General features: G+C 46.0%; 1 protein-coding gene across 3 annotated transcripts in view; it reads left to right on the top strand.

The window, feature by feature from the left end:
- The window catches only part of LOC132881548 (rho-associated protein kinase 2-like), a 240,113-nt gene that overhangs the window by 34,945 nt on the left and 178,452 nt on the right, over positions 1-26,716 (top strand). For all 3 annotated transcript variants that reach the window (XM_060914115.1, XM_060914116.1, XM_060914117.1), the window contains exons 6-7: positions 19,119-19,263; positions 19,385-19,523. In XM_060914115.1, coding sequence (XP_060770098.1) covers positions 19,119-19,263; positions 19,385-19,523 — 284 coding nt within the window. The remainder of the gene's footprint in view (positions 1-19,118; positions 19,264-19,384; positions 19,524-26,716) is intronic.

Below are 26,716 nucleotides of genomic sequence, written 5' to 3' on the forward strand. Positions count from 1 at the left end.
GATGCTAGGGCAGAGCAAATGAGTTTTCTCCAGACCAATGCCCATGTCCTTCTGCAGCAGCATATGAAGGTCTGGGCTGAGGGTATGGTGACCTCCTTCTCTTGGTTGGGGAAGAGTGGTGGTTGGTAACTTAGGGAGCACTGGAAGGATGAGGTGTTAGGACTGGGACTGTTTTGGCCTCTAGAGGCCGCTGTTATGTTTATCTTGTCATGTTTGTTTTGGCCTCTAGAGGCTGCCACTGTGTTTTGTGTTTGTCTTGATTGCCTGTTTCCTGCCCCGCCCTGTTCCTTAATTAGTTTGTGTATAAATGCCCCTCTGTTTGTTCCCTTGTCACGGAGTCTTTATACTATGCTGTCTAGTGCTAGTTTCCTCTGTCCCACGTATCTTGCCTGTGCCCTTGTGTTTTTGATATTTTTGCTTTTTTTGGACTTTGTACCTTTTTGATCTTCTGAGCGTTCAGCATTTTGCCTTTCCTTTTGTTTTTGGACATTTTACCTTTGGATATTTTTATTTTGGTTTATCTTCTGAGCTTTTGGATTTTCTTTTTGTTTTTTCCATTGGATTGAAAATAGTGTAAATAAACTTTTTTTTTGATACTCTACTTTCGCCTCACGCCTCTGCACTTGAGTCATCCCCCTGGTGGCCTAGTGGGGGTTTGCTGGATTATCCAACCAACGACCCGGGTTCGAATCCCAGCAAAACCCTAACAGAAAGACTCCGTCATGACCGACTCAGCAGAGGCGTCTTCAACAGTCTACCCGGCTAACCTTCAGGGAATTATGGCTTCTTTAACACACGTCGGAGCTACCATGAACACTTACGAGCCAACGTGAGGCCCTTGCTCGCCACGAGGTACTGCTTCAGCAAATTGGGAAAACCCTGGCACAGCTGACATCTCTGCCTGCTTCTCCTCATCCTGATCTGGCTCCTGCTCCACCATCTGCTCCCGCTCCAGTGCCTCCTGCCACGCTGTCTCCTTCACCTCGTGAACCCAGCCTTCCTGAACCACAGAGGTATGACGGTGAGTGCCGGGAGTTCCTTACCCAGTGCCAACTCACCTTTGAGCTTCAGCCTACCACCTACACTACAGATCGCCGCAAGATTGCCTTTGTGATAACCTTGTTAGCTGGTAAGGCACGAGCTTGGGCAATGGCCATTTGGCAGAGAGAGGGACCTGAGTGCTCTGATTTCAAGTTGTTTATGGAGGAAATGCTTCGTGTCTTCGATCAGGCAGACACCAGTAAAGACGCAACCAAAAAGCTCATGTCCATCCGGCAAGAAGGAAGCATTGCGGACTATGCCATCACGTTCCGGATGCTCGCAGCAGTCAGCGGATGGAACGAAGCAGCCCTGGTTTCAGCCTTTCACCATGGTTTGTCTGACCCCATCAAAGACGGCCTGGCCTCTATCGGATGCCCAAGTGACCTCGAAACTCTGATCTCACATTCTACTCGTCTTGACAACAGGATTAGAGAGCGCCGTCGAGTCCTGAGCTTCCCCGGCCTCACTGCCTCGACCTGGAGCCCGTCTACCTCCTCCAGTGACTGTCCAGAGCCCATGCAAGTTGGCTGTACTTGTCTCTCCGCAGCTGAGAGGGAGCGCAGAAGGAGGGACAAGTGCTGCATCTACTGTGGCAAGCCTGGCCATTTCCGAGCATCATGTCCCGAGCTCTCGGGAAAAGGACCGCCCCGTCCAGCTGAGGGAGGGTTGTGACGGGGCCTACCCTCTCTCCCGAACTTCCTGGCCAAGGAGTCTACATCCCGGTCTCCATCTCCTGGGGTGAGTCTGTCCACTCTTGTCAAGCCTTGTTAGACTCCAGGGCGGCTGGAAACTTTATGGATGTTCACTTCGCCCAAAGTATCAATGTCCCGACTGCTCCTCTTGAAGTCCCACTGTCTGTGTCTGCCCTGGATGGCCAAGCCTTAGGTGACAGAAGAGTCACCCAAGTAACTTCTCCAGTCTTCCTCCAGTCTCAAGGTCACAAGGAAGAAATATCCCTGCACCTGATTCCTTCACCAGAGTTCCCAGTTATTCTAGGTCTTCCTTGGCTCACCCGCCACAACCCTCGTATAGACTGGGTCACTAGCCAGGTTGTGGAGTGGGGTCCTGCTTGCTATGCCTCTTGTCTGCTCTCTAGCTCTCCTGTGTCTCCTGCCGAGCCTCCTGATCTCACCGAGTTATCTCAAGCTCCCACAGAGTACTGGGATCTCAAGGAAGTTTTCAGCAAGAGCAGGGCCGCCATTCTTCCTCCGCACCATGCCGACAACTGTGCCATCAACTTGTTCCCTGGGACTACCCCTCCTCGTGGCAGACTGTTTTCCCTCTCTCAGCCAGAACGCAAGGCCATGGAGGAGTACATCAAGGACGCCTTGGCCTCTGGGTTCATTCGACCCTCCACCTCACCCGCTGGTGCCGGTTTCTTCTTTGTCGGCAAGAAGGATGGGGGGCTCCAGCCATGTATTGATTACAGGGGTCTGAACAAGATCACTGTACGCAACCGCTATCCCCTTCCGCTGATGTCCACAGCGTTCTATCTGCTCCAAGGTGCCACTGTCTTCACCAAATTGGACTTACGGAATGCATACCACCTCATCCGTATCCGACAGGGAGATGAGTGGAAGACTGCCTTTAACACCCCGTCTGGGCACTACGAGTAACAGGTGATGCCCTTCGGACTCACCAACGCACCAGCTGTTTTTCAGGCCCTAATCAACGACGTCTTGAGGGACATGATTAACCAGTACGTTTTTGTCTACCTCGACGACATCCTAATCTTTTCCAAGACCATGCAGGAGCACCGCCACCATGTCCGCCAGGTTCTCCAGAGGCTGCTACAGAACAATCTGTTTGCTAAGGCCCAGAAATGCGAATTTCATGTTCCCGAGGTCTCCTTTCTGGGTTTTATTGTACGGACAGGCCAATTCCAGATGGATCCAGCCAAGACCCTGGCCGTCCGGGACTGGCCCACCCCCAAGTCTGTCAAAGAGGTTCAGCGGTTCTTAGGATTTGCGAACTTCTACCGCAAGTTCATCAGGAACTTTAGTTCTGTAGCAGTGCCAATATCGGACCTCACTAAAGGGACAGGTGGATCGTATGTCTGGTCTCCTTAGGCGGAAAAGGCGTTCAAAGACCTCAAGCACCGCTTCTGCACGGCAACCATTCTGGTCCTCCCGGACCCTTCACAACCCTTCATCGTTGAGGTAGACGCCTCGGACAGCGGTGTCGGCGCGGTCCTCTCTCAACGCTCGGAAGGAAGGTTGCACCCCTGCGCATACTTCTCCCACTGCTTGAGTTCTGGGGAGTCCCGGTATGACGTGGGGGCTCGAGAACTGCTAGCAGTTAAACTGGCCCTTGAGGAGTGGAGGCACTGGCTGGAGGGAGCACAACATCCATTTTTGGTCTGGACAGACCACAAGAACCTGGAGTACCTCCAGCAAGCAAAGAGACTCAATCCACGACAGGCTAGGTGGGCCTTGTTTTTCAGTCAGTTCGACTTTACCCTATCATACCGCCCCGGCTCCAAAAACACCAAACCTGACGCGCTTTCCAGGCTGTTCGCTCCCACCAACAGGGAGAGCGAAGTTGGGCCTATTATCCCTGTGTCCCGGATTGTGGCCCCTGTCTGCTGGGGTATTGAGGCCGTCCTTCGAGCCCAACGCCAGGACCCCGGTCCTGGGACTGGGCCACCGGGCCTCTTGTACGTCCCACATCAAGCCCGGGCCAAGGTTCTCCAGTGGGGTCACTCATCCCCTCTCACCACCCACCCGGGAGCTCGAAGGACCCTGGACTTTTTGAGAAGACACTTCTGGTGGCCAAGCATGGAGAAGGAAGTAAGGTCATTCATCCTTTCCTGCGAGGTGTGCAGCAGAAGCAAGAACCCACGACAGCATCCCCAGGGCCTCCTGCATCCTCTGACCATTCCCCGGCATCCCTGGTTCCACGTGGCAGTCGACTTCATCACAGGTCTCCCTGAGTCACAAGGTAACACTGTCATTTTGGTCATAGTTGACAGATTCTCCAAGGCCTGCCACTTTATACCACTGTGCAAGCTCCCTTCTGCCCTTGAAACAGCTAAACTAATGTTCAATCACGTCTTCCGAGTCTTTGGTCTCCCACAGGATATCGTCTCTGACTGGGGGCCCCAGTTCTCCTCCCGAGTGTGGCATGGGTTTTGCAAGCTCATCGGAGCCACTGCCAGCCTCTCCTCTGGGTTCCACCCACAGTCCAATGGTCAGACGGAGAGGCTCAACCAGGACCTGGAAACCACCCTGTGAGGCCTGGCCATGGATAACCCGACATCGTGGAGCACCTGGCTGCCATGGGCAGAGTACGCCCACAACACCCTGCAGTCATTGGCCACCAAGCTGTCGCCATTCCAGTGCCAATTCGGGTTCCAGCCACCTCTGTTCCCGGACCAGGAGGAGGACGCGGGGGTGCCCTCAGTCAACCAATATGTGAGACAGTGTCGCAAGACCTGGAGCAAGGTCAGGAGGACCCTCATCCAGACCTCCAGAACCAACCAGACTCAGGCCAACCGCCATAGAAGACCTGCCCACGCTTTCCGCCCTGGGCAGTGGGTTTGGCTGTCCACCAAGGACCTTCCGCTGTGGGTGGAGAACCGCAAGCTTGTTCCTCGCTACATTGGCCCCTTCAAGGTGGCGCGCAGGGTGAACCCTGTCGCCTACCGGCTCCAGTTGCCCCGGACTCTGAGGATCAACCCCACATTCCATGTTTCCCTGTTGCGGCCCGTACTGACGTCCACATATGCCCTGCCCCTAGGAATCCCCCACACCCCTGCATCTTCCAGGGTCAGACTGTGTTCACTGTGCATCGCCTGCTTGACTCCCGCCAGGTCTGCGGCAGGCTTCAATATCTGGTAGACTGGGAGGGCTATGGCCCTAAGGAACGCTGTTGGGTCCCCGCCCGGGACATTTTAGATAAAGGACTTTGTCGGGACTTCCATTCGGCCCATCCGGATCGCCCTGGGAATGTCATGAGACGCTCCTAGAGGGTGGGGTCCTGTTAGGACTGGAACTGTTTTGGCCTCTAGAGGCCGCTGTTATGTTTATCTTGTCATGTTTGTTTTGGCCTCTAGAGGCCGCCACTGTGTTTTGTGTTTGTCTTGATTGCCTGTTTCCTGCCCCTCCCTGTTCCTTAATTAGTTTGTGTAAAAATACCCCTCTGTTTGTTCCCTTGTCACAGAGTCTTTATGCTATGCTGTCTAGTGCTAGTTTCCTCTGTCCCACGTATCTTGCCTGTGCCCTTGTGTTTTTGATATTTTTGCTTTCTCTGGACTTTGTACCTTTTTGATCTTCTGAGTGTTCAGCATTTTGCCTTTCCTTTTGTTTTTGGACATTTTACCTTTGGATATTTTTATTTTGGTTTATCTTCTGAGCTTTTGGATTTTCTTTTTGTTTTTTCCACTGGATTATAAATAGTGTAAATAAACTTTTTTTTTTTGATACTCTACTTTCGCCTCACGCCTCTGCACTTGAGTCATCCCCCTGGTGGCCTAGTGGGGGTTTGCTGGATTATCCAACCAACGACCTGGGTTCGAATCCTTGCAAAACCCTAACATGAGGGACTTGTAGCAGCTGAAGGAAGAGTGTTATGAGCATACTCGATCCAGGGTAGGTACTTACTCCCAAGAACTGGCATCCCTGGACACCATACACCCTCCAGAACTGTGCAGTGAACTGAGGGCCCCGCTCAGAAATGATGTCGATGGGTAGTCAATGTAGGCGGAAGATGTGGTGGATGAGTAATTCTGCGGTTTCTTTGGCTGAGGGGAGCTTGGGTCAAGTTTATTTGTATAGCGCTTTTAACAATAAACATTGTCGCAAAGCAGCTTTACAGAATTTGAACGACTTAAAACATGAGCTAATTTTTTCCCTAATCTATCCCCAATGAGCAAGCCTGTGGCGATGGTGGCAAGGAAAAACTCCCTCAGACGACACGAGGAAGAAACCTCAAGAGGAACCAGACTCGAAAGGGAACCCATCCTCATTTGGGCAGCAACAGATAGCATGACTATAATATTAACAGTTTTAACATGAAGACAGTTTCGTTGATGTTGTAACTCTTCATTGATGGAAACTTGAGTGCAAAACTGTTCATGACAACTGCAGTCCTAAAGTTAGCAAGTCAACTGTAGTCCTCAGCCATAAAAGCATTACTGTAAGAGTCCAGAGCATTCTCCAGGTGTGACTTTCAACTGTCCTCATGGGGCCATCCTCCACAGGAGCGATGTGATGAGATTCCAACCAAACACAGGGCACCAGGATGGATCAAGCAGGTCCGAGAAGCAGAAGAGGTCAGCATCTCGATCCCAGGACCGACATGTAACTCAGAGGGACAGATTTGAGGGGGGGAGAAGGAGAGAAAACACAGGTTGTTAGGTATGCCCAATGTCACCTGAATAAGTGTAGGCAACAGGTGTCAATGTCTAAAAATAACACAAGTATTAAGTCTGTGTCCTGACATCAGGCATAATACACAACAATGGCATGTTAATATGGTTAAAATATATGACCTGCTCTGGCTGGATGCTTGATTGGGTGATGGGAGCACACTCCTCAGCAATGAGACAGTTGGAATTATAGATCAGAGTGAGTGCAGGCAGATGCAGATAGGACCCTTAGGGCTGGCCAACACAATTCAGTTACATTTCACCGGGTCTGGGACATGCTACAGAATGTCAGACAGCTGATTTCCTGCAGGCTATGAGAGCCAGTCGAGATCTCCACCCTCTCCACCAAAAGATTTCCTGTTGACTCCATGTAACTCAGAGGGACAGATTTGGGGGGGGGAAGAGAGAGAGATGGAGAGAAAACACTGGTTGTTAGGCATGCCCAATGTCACCTGAATAAGTAGGAAGAGTATACTTATTGCACTGAGTACAAGCAGGGACTCCGGCAACTAACTATGACAGCATAACTAAAAGGGGAGAGCTAGAAGGTAACACAGGCATGAGGGAGCCCCAGGACATAAAGCAGCCAGCCACTACACCGTCAACAAACTCGAATGAGGAAGCGAGTGGGGACTGACAGCATCCATACATCCCAGTTTACCAAAACACTATGTCTGAGGACCCTCCAGATCTACACCTTTACCTCATAAATACCATTAACAAAAGGCTTGACTAAACAGATATGTTTTCAGCCTAGACTTAAATGCTGAGACTGTGTCTGATTCCCAAACATTACTTGGAAGGCTGTTCCATAACTGTGGGGCTTTGTAAGAAAAGGCTCTGCCCCCTGATGTAGCCTTCACTATACGAGGTACCAGCAGATAGCCTGCACCTTTTGATCTAAGTAGGCATGGCAGGTCATAGAGGACCAGAAGTTCACTCAGGTACTGTGGTGCAAGACCATTTAGTGCTTTAAAGGTTAATAGTAGTATTTTATAATCAATATGAAATTTGATTGGGAGCCAATGCAGTGTGGATAAGACAGGCATGATGTGGTCATATTTTCTAGTTCTAGTAAGGACTCTTGCTGCTGCATTTTGAACTAACTGGAGCTTGTTTTTGCACTTATTGGAACATCCAGACAGTAAGGCATTACAATAATCCAACCTGGAAGTAATGAAAGCATGAACTAGTTTATCCGCATCATGTAGTGACATTAAATTTCTTATCTTAGTAATATTTCTGAGATGAAAGAAAGCTATCTGGGTAATGTTATCAATGTGAGTTTCGAATGAAAGACTGGGGTCAATAATCACCCCGAGGTCTTTTACTGCTACATGTGAAGAAACAGAAAGGCCATCCAGAGTTACTGTGTAATCAGAAAACTTACTTCTAGCTGTATGTGGTCCTACGAATAATATCACCCAGTTTACGAATAATATCACCCAGAGGTAACAGATATAAAGAAAAAAGCAGTGGGCCCAAGACAGAACCTTGTGGAACACCAAACTTTACCTCAGTACGTCTAGAAATATCACCATTTATATCAACATACTGATAATGACCAGTTAAATAAGAGCTGAGCCAGGAGAGGGCCATTCCCTTAACTCCCACAACATTTTCTAGTCTATCCAGAAGAATGGAATGATCAATGGTATCAAATGCTGCACTAAAGTTGGGCAGAGGAATGAAATGGACAGTCTTGGAGAAATGGTCAATGACAGTAAGGATGCGTGTGTTGCCACCTGAGTTGGGGAGTGCTGTGATGAAGTCCAGGGCAATGTGAGACCAAGGTCAATGTGGAGTCAGGAGGGGTCTTAGCAAGCCGGCAGGGGGTTGATTGGTTGTCTTGTTCCGGGAGCATGTGTTGCAGGCTGCCCGAACTCCTGGACGTCCTCTTTGATGGATGGCCACCAAAAGCACTGCTGGATGAGTGCCAGGGTTCAGGCAGCTTCCGGATGACAGGCCAGCTTGGAGCCATGACCCCACTGCAGCACCTGGATTCGCACAGGACAGGGAACAAACAGATGGTTAGGAGGAATGTTGTTGGGGTTACCTTCACCGGGGTCCTGCTCCAGGGCCTTCTGCATGAGCATCTCAACTTCTAGAATGGCGGCTCCCACCAGGCAGCATGGAGGAAGGATGGTCTCAGGCGGCTTAGACTCCTCTTGGTAGGAAGAAAACATCCTGGACAGGGCATCAGGTTTGCCGTTCTTGGAGCCTGGGCGGTAGGAGAGCGTGAAGCGGGAGAAGAAGAGAGACCAACAGGCTTGACGGGAATTAAGGTGTTTGGCAGACTTGAGATACTCCAGATTCTTATGGTTGGTCCAGACTAGGAAGGGGAGCTCCAACCCCTTGAGCCAGTGCCTCCACTCCTCCAAGGCTAGTTTAACAGCCAGTAGTTCTCAGTCGCCGATGTCCTAATTCCGTTCGGCTTGGGATAGCCAGCAGGAGAAGGAGCATGGGTGGACCTTGTCGTCACTGGCCCTCTGGGATAGTATAGCTCCGACCCCTGACTTGGAAGCATCGACCTCGACAATAAGCTGCTTGGTAGGATCGGGTATGGTGAGAATGGGTGCTGTGGTAAACCTGTGCTTGAGCGTGGAAAAGGCTTTCTCTGCTTCCTCCCCCCACTTGAATTGGGTCCTGGTCGAGGTCAGGGCTGAGAGAGGTCCGGCCACCAAGCAGAAGTTGCGAATGAAGCACTTGTAGAAGTTAGCGAATCTGAGGAAGCACTGGAGCTCTCGTCTCGAAGATGGGGTGGGCCAATCGGCAACTGCCTCAAGCTTGAGGGGGTCCATCTGGATCCTTGCCGGGAAGATGATGAATCCCAGAAATGAGACAGTGCTCTGGTGAAATTCACTCTTTTCCGCCTTGACGAACAACTTGTTCTCTAGCAGATGCTGGAGGACCTGCCGGACGTGACCCCAATGTTTCTCCAGGGAGCAGGAGAAGATCAGGATGTCATTCAGGTACATGAAAATGAAGATGTTTAGGAAGTCCCTTAAGATGTCATTAATGAGCAGAGGTGGAAAAACCGGGGTGCAGAAAGTAAAAACCCTGCCACATTTTTGCTCCAGCCAATTCAATGAACCAGCTGATCCTAATTACCACATCCCCTAAGCCAGGTTGATGAGCTAATTGGTGAAATCACCTGTGTTGAGAGCACAGGCAGAAGGAAAACCTAAGCAGGACTTTTACTTTGTCAATCCAGTTTTTCCACCTCTGTTAATGAGTGCCTGGAAGACTGTGGGTGCATTGGTCAGGCCAAAAGGGACCACGAGGTACTCGTAGTGACCAGTGGCGGTGTTAAAGGCTGTCTTCCACTCGTCCCCCTCCCTGATTCTGACGAGATGGTATGCATTGTGTAGATCTAGCTTAGTGAATACCTTGGCTCCCTGGAGTAGTCCAAAGGCCATGGTCATGAACGGTAGTGAGTAGTGGTTCTTGACTGTGATGGTGTTGAGACCCCGATAGTCAATGCAGGGGTGGAGCGACTTGTCCTTTTCCATGAAGAAGAATCCCGCCCCTGCTGGGGAAGAGGAAGGATGGATGATCCCAGCTGCCAAAGATTCGGAGATGTACTTCTCCATGGCTTGCCTTTCAGCAGAAGAGAGAGAGTAGAGTCGTCCTTTGGGTGGTGCTGTCCCGGGTAGGAGGTCGAGTCCACAGTCATAGGGTCTGTGAGGAGGGAGGGACACTGCTCGGGTCTTACTGAAAATGAGTTTGAGATCCAGATATTCCAGAGGCACATGAGAGAGGTCGGGGAACTCGCTGGCTGAAGGCTGCAGTGGTTTGGCGGAAGGCAGAGCAGAGTTCAGACAGGAAGCTAGGCAGGACTGGCTCCAGCCTAGGATGGTGTTGTCAGCCCAGTTAAGATGGGGGTTGTGCTGCATTAACCATGGTAATCCTAGGATGATGGGTACATGGGGGTTGTTCATGATGTGAAGCTGGATGGTTTCTGAGTGGTTACCAGAAATCCTTAGGGTGAGCGGGGCGGTAAGGTGGGTGATGCTGGTCAAGCCAGTGCCATTGAGTGTCAGGACAGTGAGAAGGACATCAAGAGCAAGTAGCGGGATTCCCAGACACTTGGCAGTGGCAGAGCAGATCAGGTTCCTGTCCACCCCTGAGTCAACGAGGGCCTGGAGGTGGTGATGCTGGTTGTCATGGATAATGATGACAAGAAGTAACGGATGATTAGCGGGGGACTGGTTCCGAGCATTGCCCACCAGGGTCCCTTGATTCACTGGTGGGCTTGTCCTTTTAGTGGGCAGGCTTGTCAGAAGTGTCCCAGCTGACCACAGTAGAAGCAGGCCCCCATGCTCCACCGGCGCTGTCGTTCCTCCGCTGACACCCGAACCCAGTCTACCTGCATGGGTTCAACGGACGCGGCGGGAGGTGTAGAGGAGGTGAATCTGGGGCGGTTCTTCTCTCTCCTCCATTGCTGGATCCGAGCATCGATGCGGTTGGCAAGGTCCATGAGGCTGGAGAGGTGTGATGGCGTTCAACAAGCCATGCAGGAATGTGTCAATCTGGGCGTACTTGTTCCAACCACACAAAGCCGCCAACATCCGGAACTTGATGGCGTAATCCGAGGTAGACCGGGACCCCTGCTGCAGCTCCATGAGCTCTCTGGCCACCTTCCAGCCGAACAGAGAGCACTTGAAAGTTCGCCTCATCTCCTCGGAGAAATCCTTGAAACTGGAACAAAAGGGTGCATTGGCATCCCAGACCACAGTTCCCCACTCTCTGGCCTTGCTGGTGAGGAGCATTATTGTATATGCTATCTGGGAGCATTCTGTGGGGAAGGCCAGAGGTTGCAGTTCTAGGATCAATGAACATTGAGACAAAAATGATCTGAAAGTATCTGGTTCTCCATTGTAGGGCTGAGGTGCTGGATGTCTTGGTTCGTGGAGAAAGGTGGTGGCAGGAGCTGAAGTAGGAGATGGCTGAGCAGGGGTAGACATGGCTTGACAGCGTTGCATCTGCATGGTAAGAAGGTTGAGTGCATTGGACAGGGTGGTGAGGTTCTGGGTAATTTGTTGTAGGTCTTGTTGGTGGGTCCCGAGGAGAGTCCCTTGCTGCTGGATGGCCGTTCTCAGATGGGCAAGTTCTGCTGGATCCATGTTGGCCAGAATGTACTGTCAGGGCTGGTGGAGGTATGATGAAGTTAGGATCCAAAAACAGAACACAGACAGTAATCCAATAAATAAAATGATTTAATACAGGGAAGAAAGGGTGTGGCAAAAGATAAACAAACAGGACGAAAAACAAATAGCAAAAATAGTCTGGGCAAAATGAGAACAAACAACTTGACAAAAACATGAGACAGGCAAAGACAAAAATGCTTTGTCTTTGCCTGTCTCATGCAAAAAACCATAAACAAGAAAAGACCCTTAGTGCAAGAAACCATGAACCAGAAATAACCCTTATTGCAAAAAAACCAAGAACCAGAAAAACGTTAGTGCAAAAACCATGAACAAGAGAAAATCACTAGAGAGAGAAACCATGAGGCGCAAGAGAGGTGCAGAAACAGCTAGAGAAGCAAATGAGATGTTCTGGCAAAAACAGAGTCTGAGAATGGTCTTTAAATTAGCAGCAGTGAAAACCAGGAAGTGAGTTCAGGGGAGAAGGAATTCCTGTTCCGGATCCGGATCGGCGCTGGTGTGAGAGAGCCGTAATCTCCGGAGTGGATGTCCGGGGCGGAGCATGACAAAAGTTGACTTAATTTGACGTGACAAGGATTTCTAGGACAGAAATGTCCATCTTCTGGAAGGTGCGTTCATATATACATGTAATACTTGGTTGGGGCTCCTTTACTGCAAATTACTGCATCAATGCGGTGTGGTATGGAGGTGATCACCCTGTGGCACTGCTGAGGTGTTATTGAAGCCCAGGGTGCTTTGATAGCAGCCTTCAGCTCATCTGTATTTTTGGGTTGAGTGTTTCTCATCTTCCTCTTGACAATATCCCATAGATTCTCTATGGGGTTCAGGTCAGGCGAGTTTGCTGGCCAATTAAGCACAGTAATATCATAGTCAACAAACCATTTGGTAGTAGTTTTGGCACTGTGGGCAGATGCTAAGTCCTGCTGGAAAAGGAAATAGACATCTCCATAAAGCTTGTCAGCAGATGAAAGCATGAAGTGCTCTAAAATCTTCTGATAGAAGGCTGTGTTGACTTTGGGCTTGGTAAAACACAGTGGACCAATACCAGCAGATGACATGGCACCCCAAATCATCACAGACTGCGGAAACTTCACACTGGACTTCAAATACCTTGGATTCTGTGCCTCTCCACTCTTGCTCCAGACTCTAGGACCTTGATTTCCAGATGAAATGCAAAATTTACTTTCATCTGAAAAGAGGACTTTGGACCACTGAGCAACAGTCCAGTTTTTTCCCTCTCCTTATCCCAGATTCAAGAGTGGCTTGATATTAGGAATGCCACAGTTATTGCCACTTTCCTGAAGACATCTGTGCATGGTGGTTCTTGATGCACTGACATCAGTCTCAGTCCATTTCTTGTGAAGCTCTCCCAAGTTCTTGAAATTACCTTTCTTGACAATCCTCTCAAGGCTGTGAACATCCCTGCTGCTTGAGCACCTTTTCCAGCCAGCCTCTTCAGCAATGACCTTCTGTGGCTTACCCTCCTTGTGAAGGGTGTCGATGATCATCTTCTGGGCAACTGTCAAGTCAGCAGTATTCCCCATGATTGTGGTTGTGCGTACTGAACTAGACTGAGAAATACATGATATGTATACTATTTGAATAGTAATTTACTCAAACTGGAAATTATATTTTCTAATATTTTGAGATATGTTTTTAAAATTTTTGCACAGATGATGGATGGATCATCCATCAATCATCTGTAGCTGCTTATCCTATACAGGGTCGCAGGCAAGCTGGAGCCTATGCCAGCTGACTATGGGTGAGAGGCGGGGTATACCCTGGACAAATCACCAGGTCATCACAGGGCTGACACATAGAGACAAACAACCATTCACACTCACATTCACACCTACGGTCAATTTAGAGCCACCAATTAACCTAACCTGCATGTCTTTGGACTGTGGGGGAAACCTGAGCACCTGGAGGAAACCCACACAGACACAGGGAGAACATGCAAACTCCACACAGAAAGGCCCTCATTGGCTGCTGGGCTCAAACCCAGGACCTTCTTGCTGTGAGACGACAGTGCTAACCACTACACCACCGTGCCACCCACTGTAGGCCATAATTATTAAAATTAATTTAAAATTAAAAAAATATTACCATTAAAATAGAAAAATGCTTGAAATATTTTAAGCTGTGGGTGTTAAAGAAGCCAACTGGATTTGCTTGAAATTCTTGAAGAATTCTTGTTTCACCTCTCATCCAAAAGGCTTCTTCAGTAAAAACAAAAATATTAACTGTGGGAGCAGGCAGGATTGGTTAGAATACCATTGAGATTGCAAGGGAGGGGTTTAAAACAGTCCTGTCCACACCTGTCCACTTCCTTTTTGCACAGTAAAGTTTTAGCTGGCATTTGTGGATGTTACTCCATATTGTAGGTTTGTCAAAGTAATCCTGAGCCCATTTGGTTATATCAGCTATAGATGAATGATGGTTCTTGATGCAGTGCCATCTGAGGGATTGGAGATCATTGGTATTCAGCTTAGGCTTGCACCCTTACCTTTTACATACTGAAATTCCTCCAGGTTCCTTGAGTTGTTGAATTATATTATGCATGATAGAGTATAAAATATCCAAATCTCTTCATATCTTTCTTCGAAGAGCATTGCTTTTAAATATTTTTAATATTTTTTCACACTTTTGTTGACAAACTGTTGATCCCCAGTCAATCTTTGCTCCTCAAAGGCTCGGCCTTTCCTGGATACTGATTTTGTACCAAATCATGATTATAATCACCTGTTCACATCACCTGTTTCTGGTAACCCTAATTATTTAATTATTTGAACTCCCTACTAACCTTAAATTGCCCTTGTCCCAACTTTTTTTTTTTTGGAATGTGTTGCAGGCCTGAAATGCAGGAATGGATTTATATTAACAAATGAAATGAAGTTCACCAGACAAAACATGAAATATCTTCGGCTCACACTGTCTGCAATGAAATACAATTCAAAGCTAATATTTTTGAAGTTTAAGTTGACATTAATGCAGTGGTATAAAGTTGGATGGGGTGGGCCATGTTTTTTTGTACTTGATTTCCATATGAACCTGAGGAACTTTAAAATGATTTAATTTTGGGCATTACAGATGCAATACAATGCAAATGTTTCACAAACTATATAATTGACTGAGAAACACAAAGACGGTGAACTAAGAAAACTTTCCTGAAATACTTGATTATGCAAAACATTTCACCAATGTATCCCTAGGCTTTCAGCCAGCACAAACAAAGAACTATTAAGAACATCCCTTCCATAAGACTCAAAATGAAATCATTTTAAAGTTCCTCAAACCCACGAGTTTAAAAGCCAGGTCCACACTGTAGTATGTATTAATTGTAATATTAGTATTCATTTTAAATTTTGACTTTGCTACTAAACACATATAAAGGAAATGGGAAAATATTAACTTATATGCGCCACTATTATATTTACTGAACTGCTGGATCTTTTTTTTTTCCCAAGATCATTTGGTATTTGATAGCAGGAGATGCAAAATGGCACAACACATTCCAAGTTTGATTGCCTACCCCTGAGCAGCCCAGATGTTAAAATTTTCATATTTAATTTTGCATCTTGAATTTGATTTGTTGAATTTATGCACTGAAATTAGCAAAATGAATATCTCAGGACTGATTAATTAAATCTGCATTTGTGAACACACACACACACACACACACACACACACACACACACACACACACACACACACAAAGTATTAAATGTGGATACTTTAGTTTCTGAATTCTGAATTTTAAAATGTTAAACTCTTAATACTAATTTGAATTCAAATCTTAAAAAAACTAATCTGAATTTCAAGAAGATTAATTTAAAAAAAAAATCAAAGCTTGAATATAATTAAAATTAAAATTGTTTGTCTTTCGTTTTCTGCCATCTTGTGGAAAGCAGACTAAATGCACCCTGAATTGTTGATTTTCATATGAACACTGGGTACAAGGCTTGAGAATTCACCACAGACAGGACTCCAGTCCATTACAGGGCACCATGCACAAATCATGCACCATGCACAAAAGTGGTGTAGCCATAAATTAAGTTCAGGGTGTTAAAGAGATAGTCTGTGACAAAATAAAAAAGGAACAATGGACACGAGTCATGACTTTCAGTGATGACTCAGCAGTAGTTATTGTTGAGATTTCCCTGGTTCAGTACTGGGGAAAGCCCTTCTTGATTACATATCATGGAGGCTGATGCAAAATTTGAAAGAATACAGTGGTTATTTGGGTAGGAGGGAGAATGGGAGGAGAAGGGGGTGCTTATGAACTCATGCTATGTTCAGGGATGCATGTTCAAGGCAGAATACCCCCTTCAGACATAATGTGTACAGTTGTACACATGTAGTTCCATACATGAAGTTCCATACCATTTTCCTTGTGTCTGAAGGGGATACACAGAATATAGAGAAAAACTGGAGGCAAGCAGAGGGCAGTGGTAAACCTTTCAAAATTATACTGAGCCAAATAACTGAAATTAGCAACAACACAAGTAGCCACCATAATAATCATCTACATCTACCTTTATGTTAACAATCTTGCTAGCCACCTTACTAGTAGTTACATGTGTGAGGACAAGTATTTGCTAACAGACATTAACCAGTTCTCCTACCTCAGTTCAGCTCCTGTTGTCCCAGGCATGGAGTTTTCTGGTGTCCATTTTGTTCTAAATACAGATAGGATTGCTGTTTCATTCAACATCTTCTTTGGAGGAAGACCTAGTAACTCTACTCTCAAACCTCTTTTACAATCTGCCAATTTGAAGTGCTGACTGCATACTCAGAAATATCCAAAAATTTTAGTGATGTATAGACCACTTTTGGGTTTGTAAACAAAAAGAGACGTGTGCAACCTGGTTACAAAAGACCTGATTAGCCTAACAACCTGACACTACTTGGTTATTCCTTCTAAATTCTGTAACTACAGCTGTCTGCTTTTGGCTTTGAAAGGTGTATGATTTGATAATATGCAGTAAAAATTAATATGTTCATGAAGAAATTTCTGATTCTGACACCCAATAGCACAATGCAATATTTTAGATTTAAGAAGAAGAAAGAAAAAACACCCCTCTGGCTTCCTCTTCAAAATCACTATAGTCTCCTGTTATGTTTACCAGGAGGTGTGGCTGGTGTCAGAGTGACGTGTCTCAGTTAGAGGTCTGGATTGATTGGTCACAACAAGGATAACCAATGGATGAATTACATATTTGCATGTTCCCTGTTGGATATTGTAGTTTGGCAATATCAATGTGTGATACAAAGATGTGCAACAAAACACTACATACCATGACAAATAATATATCAATAAAATAATACATTGTTTCAGGTTCAGTGAGTTTGTGCCCATGATAGCTTCAAATTCTTGTTCTTGACTGATAGAAGTGGAGCTTGATATGGTCTTCTGCTGTTGTAGCCCATCCACTACAAGACCGATGTTTTTTGCATGTGGAGATGCTTTTCTGCTCACCATGGTTGTAAAGAGTGATTAATATATCCTTCCTGGCAGTTTTCAAAAATGGCAAAAAATCAAAAATAAAAAAAATTTTAAAAATCAGGCCATTTTCAAAAATGACAAAAAGACTGGTACCCAGTGTTCCCGGGATAAGCTCCAGATTCACTATGACCCTGACTGGGTTAGAGCAGTTACTACCAGGGCTTTGAACCAGAATTTTTTTCCTATTGGTTCATTCCGAACAGAAACGGAATTTTAACGTTTCCGGTTTTGGGTTCCACCATTGAATAGACGTTCCCGAACCGGTTAGAACAAAAAAATTTCGTTCCCGGAACGGTTAATTACGTTCCCTGTCAGCTGTTTAACAAATGGCTATAAAATTATGTCTCTGTCTCATCCAGCTTAAGCGAAATGTAGGCTAATTCTATTACAACCTTCATTAAATAAGACAAGAAATAATTCAAAACAATTATTATTTCAAATGTTGGTGATTTGGATTCTCAGTATGTCTTCCCATCTACACAAACAGAAAAAGTGCCAAAAATGAAAGATAATTCGTTTAGTGTGTTACCAAAGGCTAGTCAGGCCCTATACAGGGCTACCGCATGACGTCATCGCGCCGCGAGATTTTGTTAGGTGCCATATTGGAAGACCAAGTACACATCTATGCAAGTGCATACATACATAAAACAAACTACACCTGAAATGTAGCCAGGGCCGGTTCTGCCCTAATCTGGACCCGGGTGCAACATCGCGCAACCCCCCCCCCAAAAAAAACCACCAGTCTAAATCAGGACAACCATCACATAACTATAACTATAAACATTTTATATCAACTATTTTAACTAAATGGGCTATAATAAATAAGCCTGCAGGCAGCCACGGCGGGCTGCCTCAGAAAAGTAACCATTCAATGACACAACTGAAAGCCTGCAGCCACAGCGGGCTGCCTTAAAAAGTAACCATTTGTCCTACCTTAAAACTCGTTTTGCATTTTCTGTCTCCTTTTTTGTATTTTCGACCCTCCGTTTATTTTCTTTCCTTTTCTGAAAACCCGATTTGTGTCCAGACATTTTGTTCTGCTACCAACGAACTAACTCGTCAGGTCTCGTCTCTCGAGCCCGCGATGATTCCCATGGGAAGGGCAACAATTGATACATTTTTACAAACAGCCAATAGGGAGGTTGCAACGTTCAGGCTCTTCTTTGCTCAGACACTCAGTAATGCACTTACTCACTTATTATCACGTGGAGACGTGATAGTAGTCCACCTTCCCGCTCTCTCCATTCAGTCAGCGAATGTCACACAGGAAGTGAACCCCAGCGGGTCATAGAAACTTGCGCAGGAGAAGAATGACTTTTTTATTTGTAGGCTACGGAAACTTTGAGGAACGAAATAAAAACCGGTATTAACCGGTTACCATTATTTTTAATAAGCGTTTCTGTTCCGGAACATAAAAAATAATAAAGTTTCTGGTTTCGTTTCTGTTCCATGTGAAATAGAAAAAGTTCCCGGTTTTCGTTTTCGTTCCTTGAACCGGTTCAAAGCCCTGGTTACTACACAGCAAATTCCTCAGTGTTGAATTAACACTTTCAGAGTTAATTTGTGTCCAATTGGACCTATATAAACACAGTAGGGTGTTAAATCAACACTCTGGGTGTTAATTCAACACTGGGGATTTTGCTGTGTATAGTGATATAACAATTCAGTTGTCTCTATAAATAGTACATTGAAATATCCACTAACAATATTCAGTGAAGTTTACTCAATAAGAAAAAAAGGAGAAAAAATGTATGAAAAGTGAAAATGTATGCTAAATTATGGTGCTCCTATGCAAAATGCATAAAGGTTAGCTGGTCTGGCTCCATAATGGATTATGCATTTTGCATAGGAGCACCATAATTTAACATTCATTTTTACTTTTCATACATTTTTCTCCTTTTATTCTTAAATAAAATGGGAAATGAGCCAATTGACATAAGAATCTCCTGTAATCCAAGATAGGTATATACATAAACAGTATGTATTCATTGTATGTAATATTACCATGTTGAAGTTTGTGTGTGTGTGTGCCTAGTCTGGGATGGTTCGCTGTGACACAGCTGTGGGAACTCCAGATTACATTTCTCCAGAGGTGCTGATGTCACAAGGTGGAACTGGTTATTATGGACGCGAGTGTGATTGGTGGTCTGTAGGGGTGTTTATCTATGAGCTGCTGATTGGTGAGTAGCTCATCATCCCTGCTGTCTCTTCTCTTTTCTTGCTAGCCTTCTCTTCTCTTCTCTTCTCTTCTCTTCTCTTCTCTTCTCTTCTTGGAATAAATGTAGTTTTGTTTTGCTGCAGGTGATACTCCATTTTATGCTGAGTCACTGGTGGGAACTTATGGCAAGATCATGGATCACAAAAACAGTCTGAAATTCCCAGATGATATGGAAATGTCTAAAGATGCCAAAGACCTTATCTGTGCCTTTTTGACTGACAGGTGGGGGAGAATGATAATTTTGTTCCTCATTCTGCATTTACACCAGCAAGCTACAAAACAAAAAAGAGTAAATTATTCCACTGACAGGAATTGACATTTGAATTGACATTTGAAATTTTCCAATTTCATGCAAAATAAGGTAACACTTTTTATTACAGTTCCAAAACTAATAGGTAACTATGCAGGAACAAATGAGCAGTCTTTTTCATTAACACTTAGGTTACTATTATTAATTACTACGCAATGATATTTACTCACTCAATATGTAATTAAGTAGTTTTGAAGAATTCAGTGTTAATTAAGTAGTAATTACTGAGTCTTACATTTCTCATGCAGCCAAGGTTCATCTCATCTCATTATCTCTAGCTGCTTTATCCTGTTCTACAGGGTCGCAGGCAAGCTGGAGCCTATCCCAGCTGACTACGGGCGAAAGGCGGGGTACACCCTGGACAAGTCGCCAGGCCATCACAGGACTGACACATAGACACAGACAACCATTCACACTCACATTCACACCTACGGTCAATTTAGAGTCACCAGTTAACCTAACCTGGATGTCTTTGGACTGTGGGGGAAACCAGAGCACCCGGAGGAAACCCACGCAGACACAGGGAGAACATGCAAACTCCGCACAGAAAGGCCCTCGCTGGCCACGGGGCTCGAACCCGGACCTTCTTGCTGTGAGGCGACAGCGCTAACCACTACGCCACTGTGCTGCCCGCAGCCAAGGTTAAAAGAGAGAAATGGACAACCTACAAAAGTACAAGATTCTAATGTAGCAATGAGAAACAAATATTCTACATTAACATACTTTTCAAAAGCGTTGTAAATAATTTCCTTTTAAGCAACAAAACTACATAATTACAACCCTTCCAAAAAAAAATTAGGATGGCATGCTGAAATTGAAATTAAGACTGAAAACAATGATTTATAAACAATCTTGGGACCTGTATTGCACTCAAAACCATACAACAGCAAACTATTTGATCTTTTACCTCATGAATTTTATTGTTGTTTTTTTTTAATGAACACTTCTTTCAGTTTTGATTCTTGCAACACAAAAAATAGGGACAGTAAAGCATTTACCATTTTATATTTCCATTCCTTCTCATGAATTTGTTGAGAAATTGGAGACCCTTGGCTCACCTTTGCTCCTCAAAGACTAGTTTTTTTTCTTGATACTGATTTTGTCCTAAATCATGATTATAATCACCTGTTGGCATCAGCTGTTTCAAATCGCATCATTAATTAACTGTTTTACCTCATTAGTAGCCTTAAATTGCCCCCATCCTAACTTTTTTTGGAATGTGTTACAGTCCTGAAATGCAGGAATGGATGTACATTAGCAAATGAAATGAAGTTGACCAGACAAAACATGAAATATCTTGGGTTCATACTGTCTGCAATGAAATACAAGTCAAAGTAAATTTAGAAATCAATGCTTGCTTTTTTTTATTTGCAATTAGTAATGAATTTTCATGTGTTTTTCCTTATAATACTGTCTGAGATCAGGTAGGCGAGCGACACAGTAACACTCCAGTCATTTGTAATAGGTTTTATTGTCTTTTTCTCTCTTTAGCTCTTTAAGCTAAATTAAAACAACACGTTTCAGGTCTTTACTCAGACAGTTCAATATAAATAAATGATGCAAAAGTGCAAAAAAAAAAACATTGACAAATTTAGCACAACATTAAGTTGAACTTTATGTGAACATTCCACAAAAAAAAAAAAATATGTGACCATGGAGTCAATGTGATGATGAACTGGTGCTTATTCTTTTATTTCAAAAAAGGAAGGAAAAATAAAATTTGGGGTACATGTGTCAGTAACGTGATAGAGAGCCCCACTTCCAATCAGACTACAAACATGGCCAATCTGAACTACAACACCCAAGAACCACAGTGCCCTCTATCGCCTGACAATTAATTACACCTGTCACTTATTTCCTGGTTAATCAGTCCATGCTATATAAACACTTCTCCCACACTCACTTGATGCAAAATATTGTTCAGAGTTTTACCTGTCATACCAAGCCTTGTTATTCTGCCTGCCTTACCGTGTTCTCGGCCCTCGTTATTGTCTTGCTCTCGTTATTCTTTTGTCTAGCCCTTATTACTCTGTCTGCTGATCAATCGACCCCTGCCTATCCCTCGACTTCGATTTCGTCTAGCGTTTTGGATTTTTTTTGCCAGTCTGCGTTCCCCACTCTCCCCTGCACATACATCCGTAAGTGCCTGCATCCTGACAGGATACTTCGCTGCATATGGATGCAGCAGAGGAGGCGCAGCAGGCTGCTTTGATCACTTAAGGGTGCCTCTTAGGAGAACATCAGCAGATGCTCGCCAAGCTCAACATCAAGATGGCTCAGCTCGCTGCAATGATGCCACAGGCCCTCCTAATGTGCCCCGAAGCTCCTCTGAGTCCCACACTTCCATGCCCCGAGAAGTATGCCAGGGATGCGCACAGCCGCAAGGGGTTTCTCTTTCAGTGCTCCATGCACTTCTCCTCACTCCCACACATCTTGGATGAACACAAGATTGCTGGATTTCTTTCGATTTTAACTGGCAAAACACTACAATGGGCTAGTGCAGTGTGGAGGAGCAGAGGCGAACACACCGCCTCCTATGACAGCTTTCTGGAGTTATTCAAGCGTATGTTCGATCACGAACCAGAGGGAATTGAAGTCGGTGAGAGCCTAAGGTTCAAGGAGAGTTGCCAATTATGCCCTAGATTTCTGGACTCTTGCAGCTGCCAGCGGATGGAATGAGCCAGCAATAAAGGCGGTGTTTTACCAAGGACTTCACCCCTCAGTATTGAGTGAGCTAGCATGCCACGATGAACGTCTCACTCTGGACACTGTCATTGATCTTGCCATTTGGCCAGACCATCTGCTATCCAGCTGCCCATCTCTCCGGGAGTAAGCCAAGCCTGCCATGACCTCTGATTCTCCCTCTCCCATGGAAGTTTCTCGTGCTTGCCTGAAACGCTCCGAATGAGATCGGAGAGAGAAGGAGGGCTTCCACTTCTATTGTGGGTGCTTCAGTCACCCTATCATCCAGTGTCCAGTCCATCCACCATGCAGCAGCTCCGAGGAGACCAAGGCTGATTCAGTGAGTCCCATGAGATCACTAAGAGCTCGATCTTTCAAGCTTCCAGTATTACTGAAACTGTCTTCCTCTACCCATGTGCTGTCTGTGTTTATCAACTCAGGGCCAGAGGGAAACTTCATCACCAGCTCAGTCGTCCAGAGGTTCAGTTTGCCCACAAACTCACTGCAGAGCCCACTCACTATCCGGTCCATCGATGGAGGCCTCATAGGGGAGGGCCTTGTCACTTCCCAGGCTGCTCCATGCATATTCAGGTGGGAGCTCTTCACTCTGAACAAATCTCACTCCTCGTCACAGCTACCAAGCATCACAACATCATCCTGGGCTATCCATGGCTAAAGCTTCATGACCCACTCATCTCTTGGCAGAACAAGGAGATTCTCCAGTGGTCCCTGACATGTTTCCAGAACTGCCTCCCATGTCCTCAGTTAAATCTTTCCTCCACCTCCATAGAGAATCCTCACCCTAACTCCCTGGAATGGATTCCTGCATGCTACCTGGACCTAGGGGAGGTCTTCAACAAGGGCAAAGCATGCGGTCTACCCCCACATCATCCATACGATTGTGCTATCGACCTCCCGCCTGGTACTTCTCCACCACACAGCCGCATTTACCCTCTGTCCCAGAATGAACAAGCTGCTATGGAAGAGTATATAGAGGAGGCCCTCAAGCAGGGGTACATATGCTTATCCACTTCACCAGTGTCAGCGGGGGAGAGGGGGCAGACTTTGTCCATGTATAGACTTTCGAGGACTCAATCAGATATCAGTGAAATACCCGTATCCACTTCCACTTGTGCCCTCCCCATTGGAATAACTCCGCAGTGCCACAATCTTTTCCAAGCTTTACCTAGTGCCTACAACCTATTCTGCATTCACAAGGGCGACGAGTGGAAGACCACTTTCAGTACCAGTGCTGGCCATTTTGAGTACCACATCATGCCTTATGGCCTTTCTTTGGCCCCAAGCGTGTTCCAGCGCCTCATTAGCGGCATGCTGTGAGACATGTTGGGGAGGTCTGTCATAGCTTACATCAATGACATCCTGATCTATTCCCCTGATGAAGAGAGTCATCATAACCATGTTCGATCAGTACTCAAGTGCCTGTCAAAGAACCATCTCTACATCAAGGCTGAGAAATGTGAATTTCACATGCATACAATCTCCTTCCTGGGGTACATCATCAGTGCTGAGGGGGTCAGCATGGACCCCTCCAAGGTAACTGCAGTCACATCCTGGCCCGTACTCACCTCGGTGAAGGAGTTCCAATGTTTCCTAGGCTTTGCAAACTTTTATCATCATTTCATTAGAGCGTTATCATATCATCGTTTCATTTTTATCATCGTTTCAGCACCCTCACAGCACCCCTGACCTCCCTCCTGAAGAAGGGACCCAAACGCCTCCACTGGAACCCCACAGCCAAAGAGGCCTTCAACAGGCTCAAAACGGCTTTCACCACAGCCCCTATCCTTCAGCATCCAGACCTGACCCAACCATTCATCGTCGAAGTGGATGCCTCTGAGATTGGTATAGGAGGGGTTCTCTCCCAGCACTTCGGCGAAAGGCCCAAGCGCCATCCTGTAGCATCCTTCTACAAGAAGCTCACTCCAGCAGAGAGAAACTATGATGTTGGGAACTGAGAGCTACTGGCCACAACATCATCCTGGGCTATCCATGGCTACAGCTTCATGACCCACTCATCTCTTGGCAGAACAAGGAGATTCTCCAGTGGTCCCTGACATGTTTCCAGAACTGGAATGGAGGCACTGGTTGGAGGGGGCCACACACCCCTTTGTCATTTTCACTAATTATAAAAATCTCGAGTATCTCAAGAAGGCAAAGAGACTGAACCCACGCCAAGACCGATGGGCACTGTTCTTCACCTGTTTCAACTTCACGATATCCTATCATCCTGGCACCAAAAATGCCAAGGCTGATGCCCTGTTATGCATCTTCCACCCATCTCTTCATGACCAGGAACATCATCCCATCCTGACACCTGAATGCTTCATCCAGGCAATCACTTGGGACCTTGACAAGGAGATAAGGAACTCACAACCACAGAATCCTCCAGTCAACTGCCCACCGGGCCGCTTGTATGTCCCTAATCATCTCAGGAGCAGACTCATCACATGGGCACACACTTCTCCTGCCACTGGTCATCCCAGCAGCCATTGCACCAACCAACTGCTGTGAAACAAGTACTGGTGGGAGAACATGCTGACTGAGATCATTTGTTTCATCTCTTCATGCACTGAGTGCACTCAAGCCAAGGTCCCTCGAACTCCTCCAGCTGGCAAACTATGCCCTGTTCCTGTGCCTTACAGACCATGGTCCCACCTGGCAATCGACTTCATCACCGACCTGCCGCCATCTCAAGGCAACGCCACGGTTTTAGTCATCATTGACCTCTTCTCCAAGGTGCTGAGACTCATCCCATTGTCCAGCCTACCCACAGCATTTCAGACCGCCAAATTATTGCTCCAGCACATATTCCAATACTTTGGCATCCCAGAAGACATAGTCAGTGACTGTGGCCCTCAATTCATCTCTCATCTGTGGGCCAGCTTCATGAAGCAGCTAGGGGTCTCAGTGAGCCTCACTTCAGGATATCATCCCCAGTCAAATGGCCAGGTAGAGAGAACCAACCAAGAAATAGGATGTTCCTCAGAATCTTCTGCATGCAAAACCAAGGGGACTGGGCCCGATTCATCCCATGGGCTGAATACACGCAAAACTCTCTCAAGCACTCAGCCACACAACTTACACCATTCCAGTGTATGCTCGGCTACCAACCTCCCCTGTTTCCTTGGGATGACTCTCCAGCACAGGTACAGGCCATGGAAGAGTGGTTCACCTGTAGCCAGTCAATTTGGGAGGAAGTTCACCAACACATCACGCCAGTTAATGCCAAGTACAAGGAATACGCTGATAAGCACTGGAGCAACAACCCTGAGTACTCTCCTGACGATCGGGTATGGGTGTCTGCCAGGGACCTTAGGGAACCCAACACATGGCGAAAATTACAGGCATGCTACATCGGACCATACAAGGTGCTCCGGTGCATCAACAAGGTTTCCTATAGACTTGAGCTTCCACCTCACAGTCATCTGTCACCCACCTTCCATGTCTCTTGCCTCAAACACTCCATCCAGGGTCCCCTGTCTGAGAACATGCCCACCCCCAACCACCCATCTCCTGGCCCAGTAGGAGAACCCATCTATCAGGTTAAGCGGATCCTAGACTCTAGACATAGGATCTGTCAGTAATGCACCAGAGAGCACCACTTCCAGTCAGACTACAAACATGGCCTATCTGAACTACAAACCCAAGAACCACAGTGCCCTCTATTGCCTGTCACTCATTTCCTGGTTAATCAGCCTACACTATATGAACACCTCTCCCATACTACTCGATGCAAAGTATCGTTCAGTGTCTTACCTGTCATATCAAGCCTTGTTATTCTGCCTGCCTTATCGTGTTCTCGACCCTCGTTATTGTCTTGTTCTCGTTACTTTTTAGTCTAGCCCTTATTACTCTGTCTACCAATCAATTGACCCCTGCCTGTCCCTCAACTTTGATTTTGTCTAGCATTTTGGATTTGTTTGTCAGTCTCCATTTCCCGCTCTCCCCTGCACATACATCCGTAAGTGCCTACATCCTGACAACATGCTATCCTGAGAAATAGTCAAAAACATAGAGCTTTTCACTGCTTGGTTCAGGCAGTTGGTGATGGACCATGGACTGTACACCCACCATTTTCATTGCTGAGGCCCTCCCCTATTGTTTTTCCTGGCATTGTTTTTCAAGTTGTTATCTTTATCATTTTTGTTGCCCTTGTCAAACAGCACTGGGTTTTGAGACACAAAATGAATGAGGCTTCGCCAAGCTGGCAGCAGTGTGATGACATTTCCACAAGATGTGCCCTGATTGGTTGAATGTGTTCCTTTCACAGACAAAATATTAGAAAAATCCAACCTGCTTGGAAAAAATAAACATCACTTTTTCATACATGAAAATTCATCTTTGATATGAAAGTGTTAAATTACATGATAGTTGTTCGACAAAATATATTGTCAAACAAAAA

The sequence above is a fragment of the Neoarius graeffei genome, chromosome 2, assembly GCF_027579695.1.
Source record: "Neoarius graeffei isolate fNeoGra1 chromosome 2, fNeoGra1.pri, whole genome shotgun sequence".
Lineage (NCBI taxonomy): Eukaryota > Metazoa > Chordata > Actinopteri > Siluriformes > Ariidae > Neoarius > Neoarius graeffei.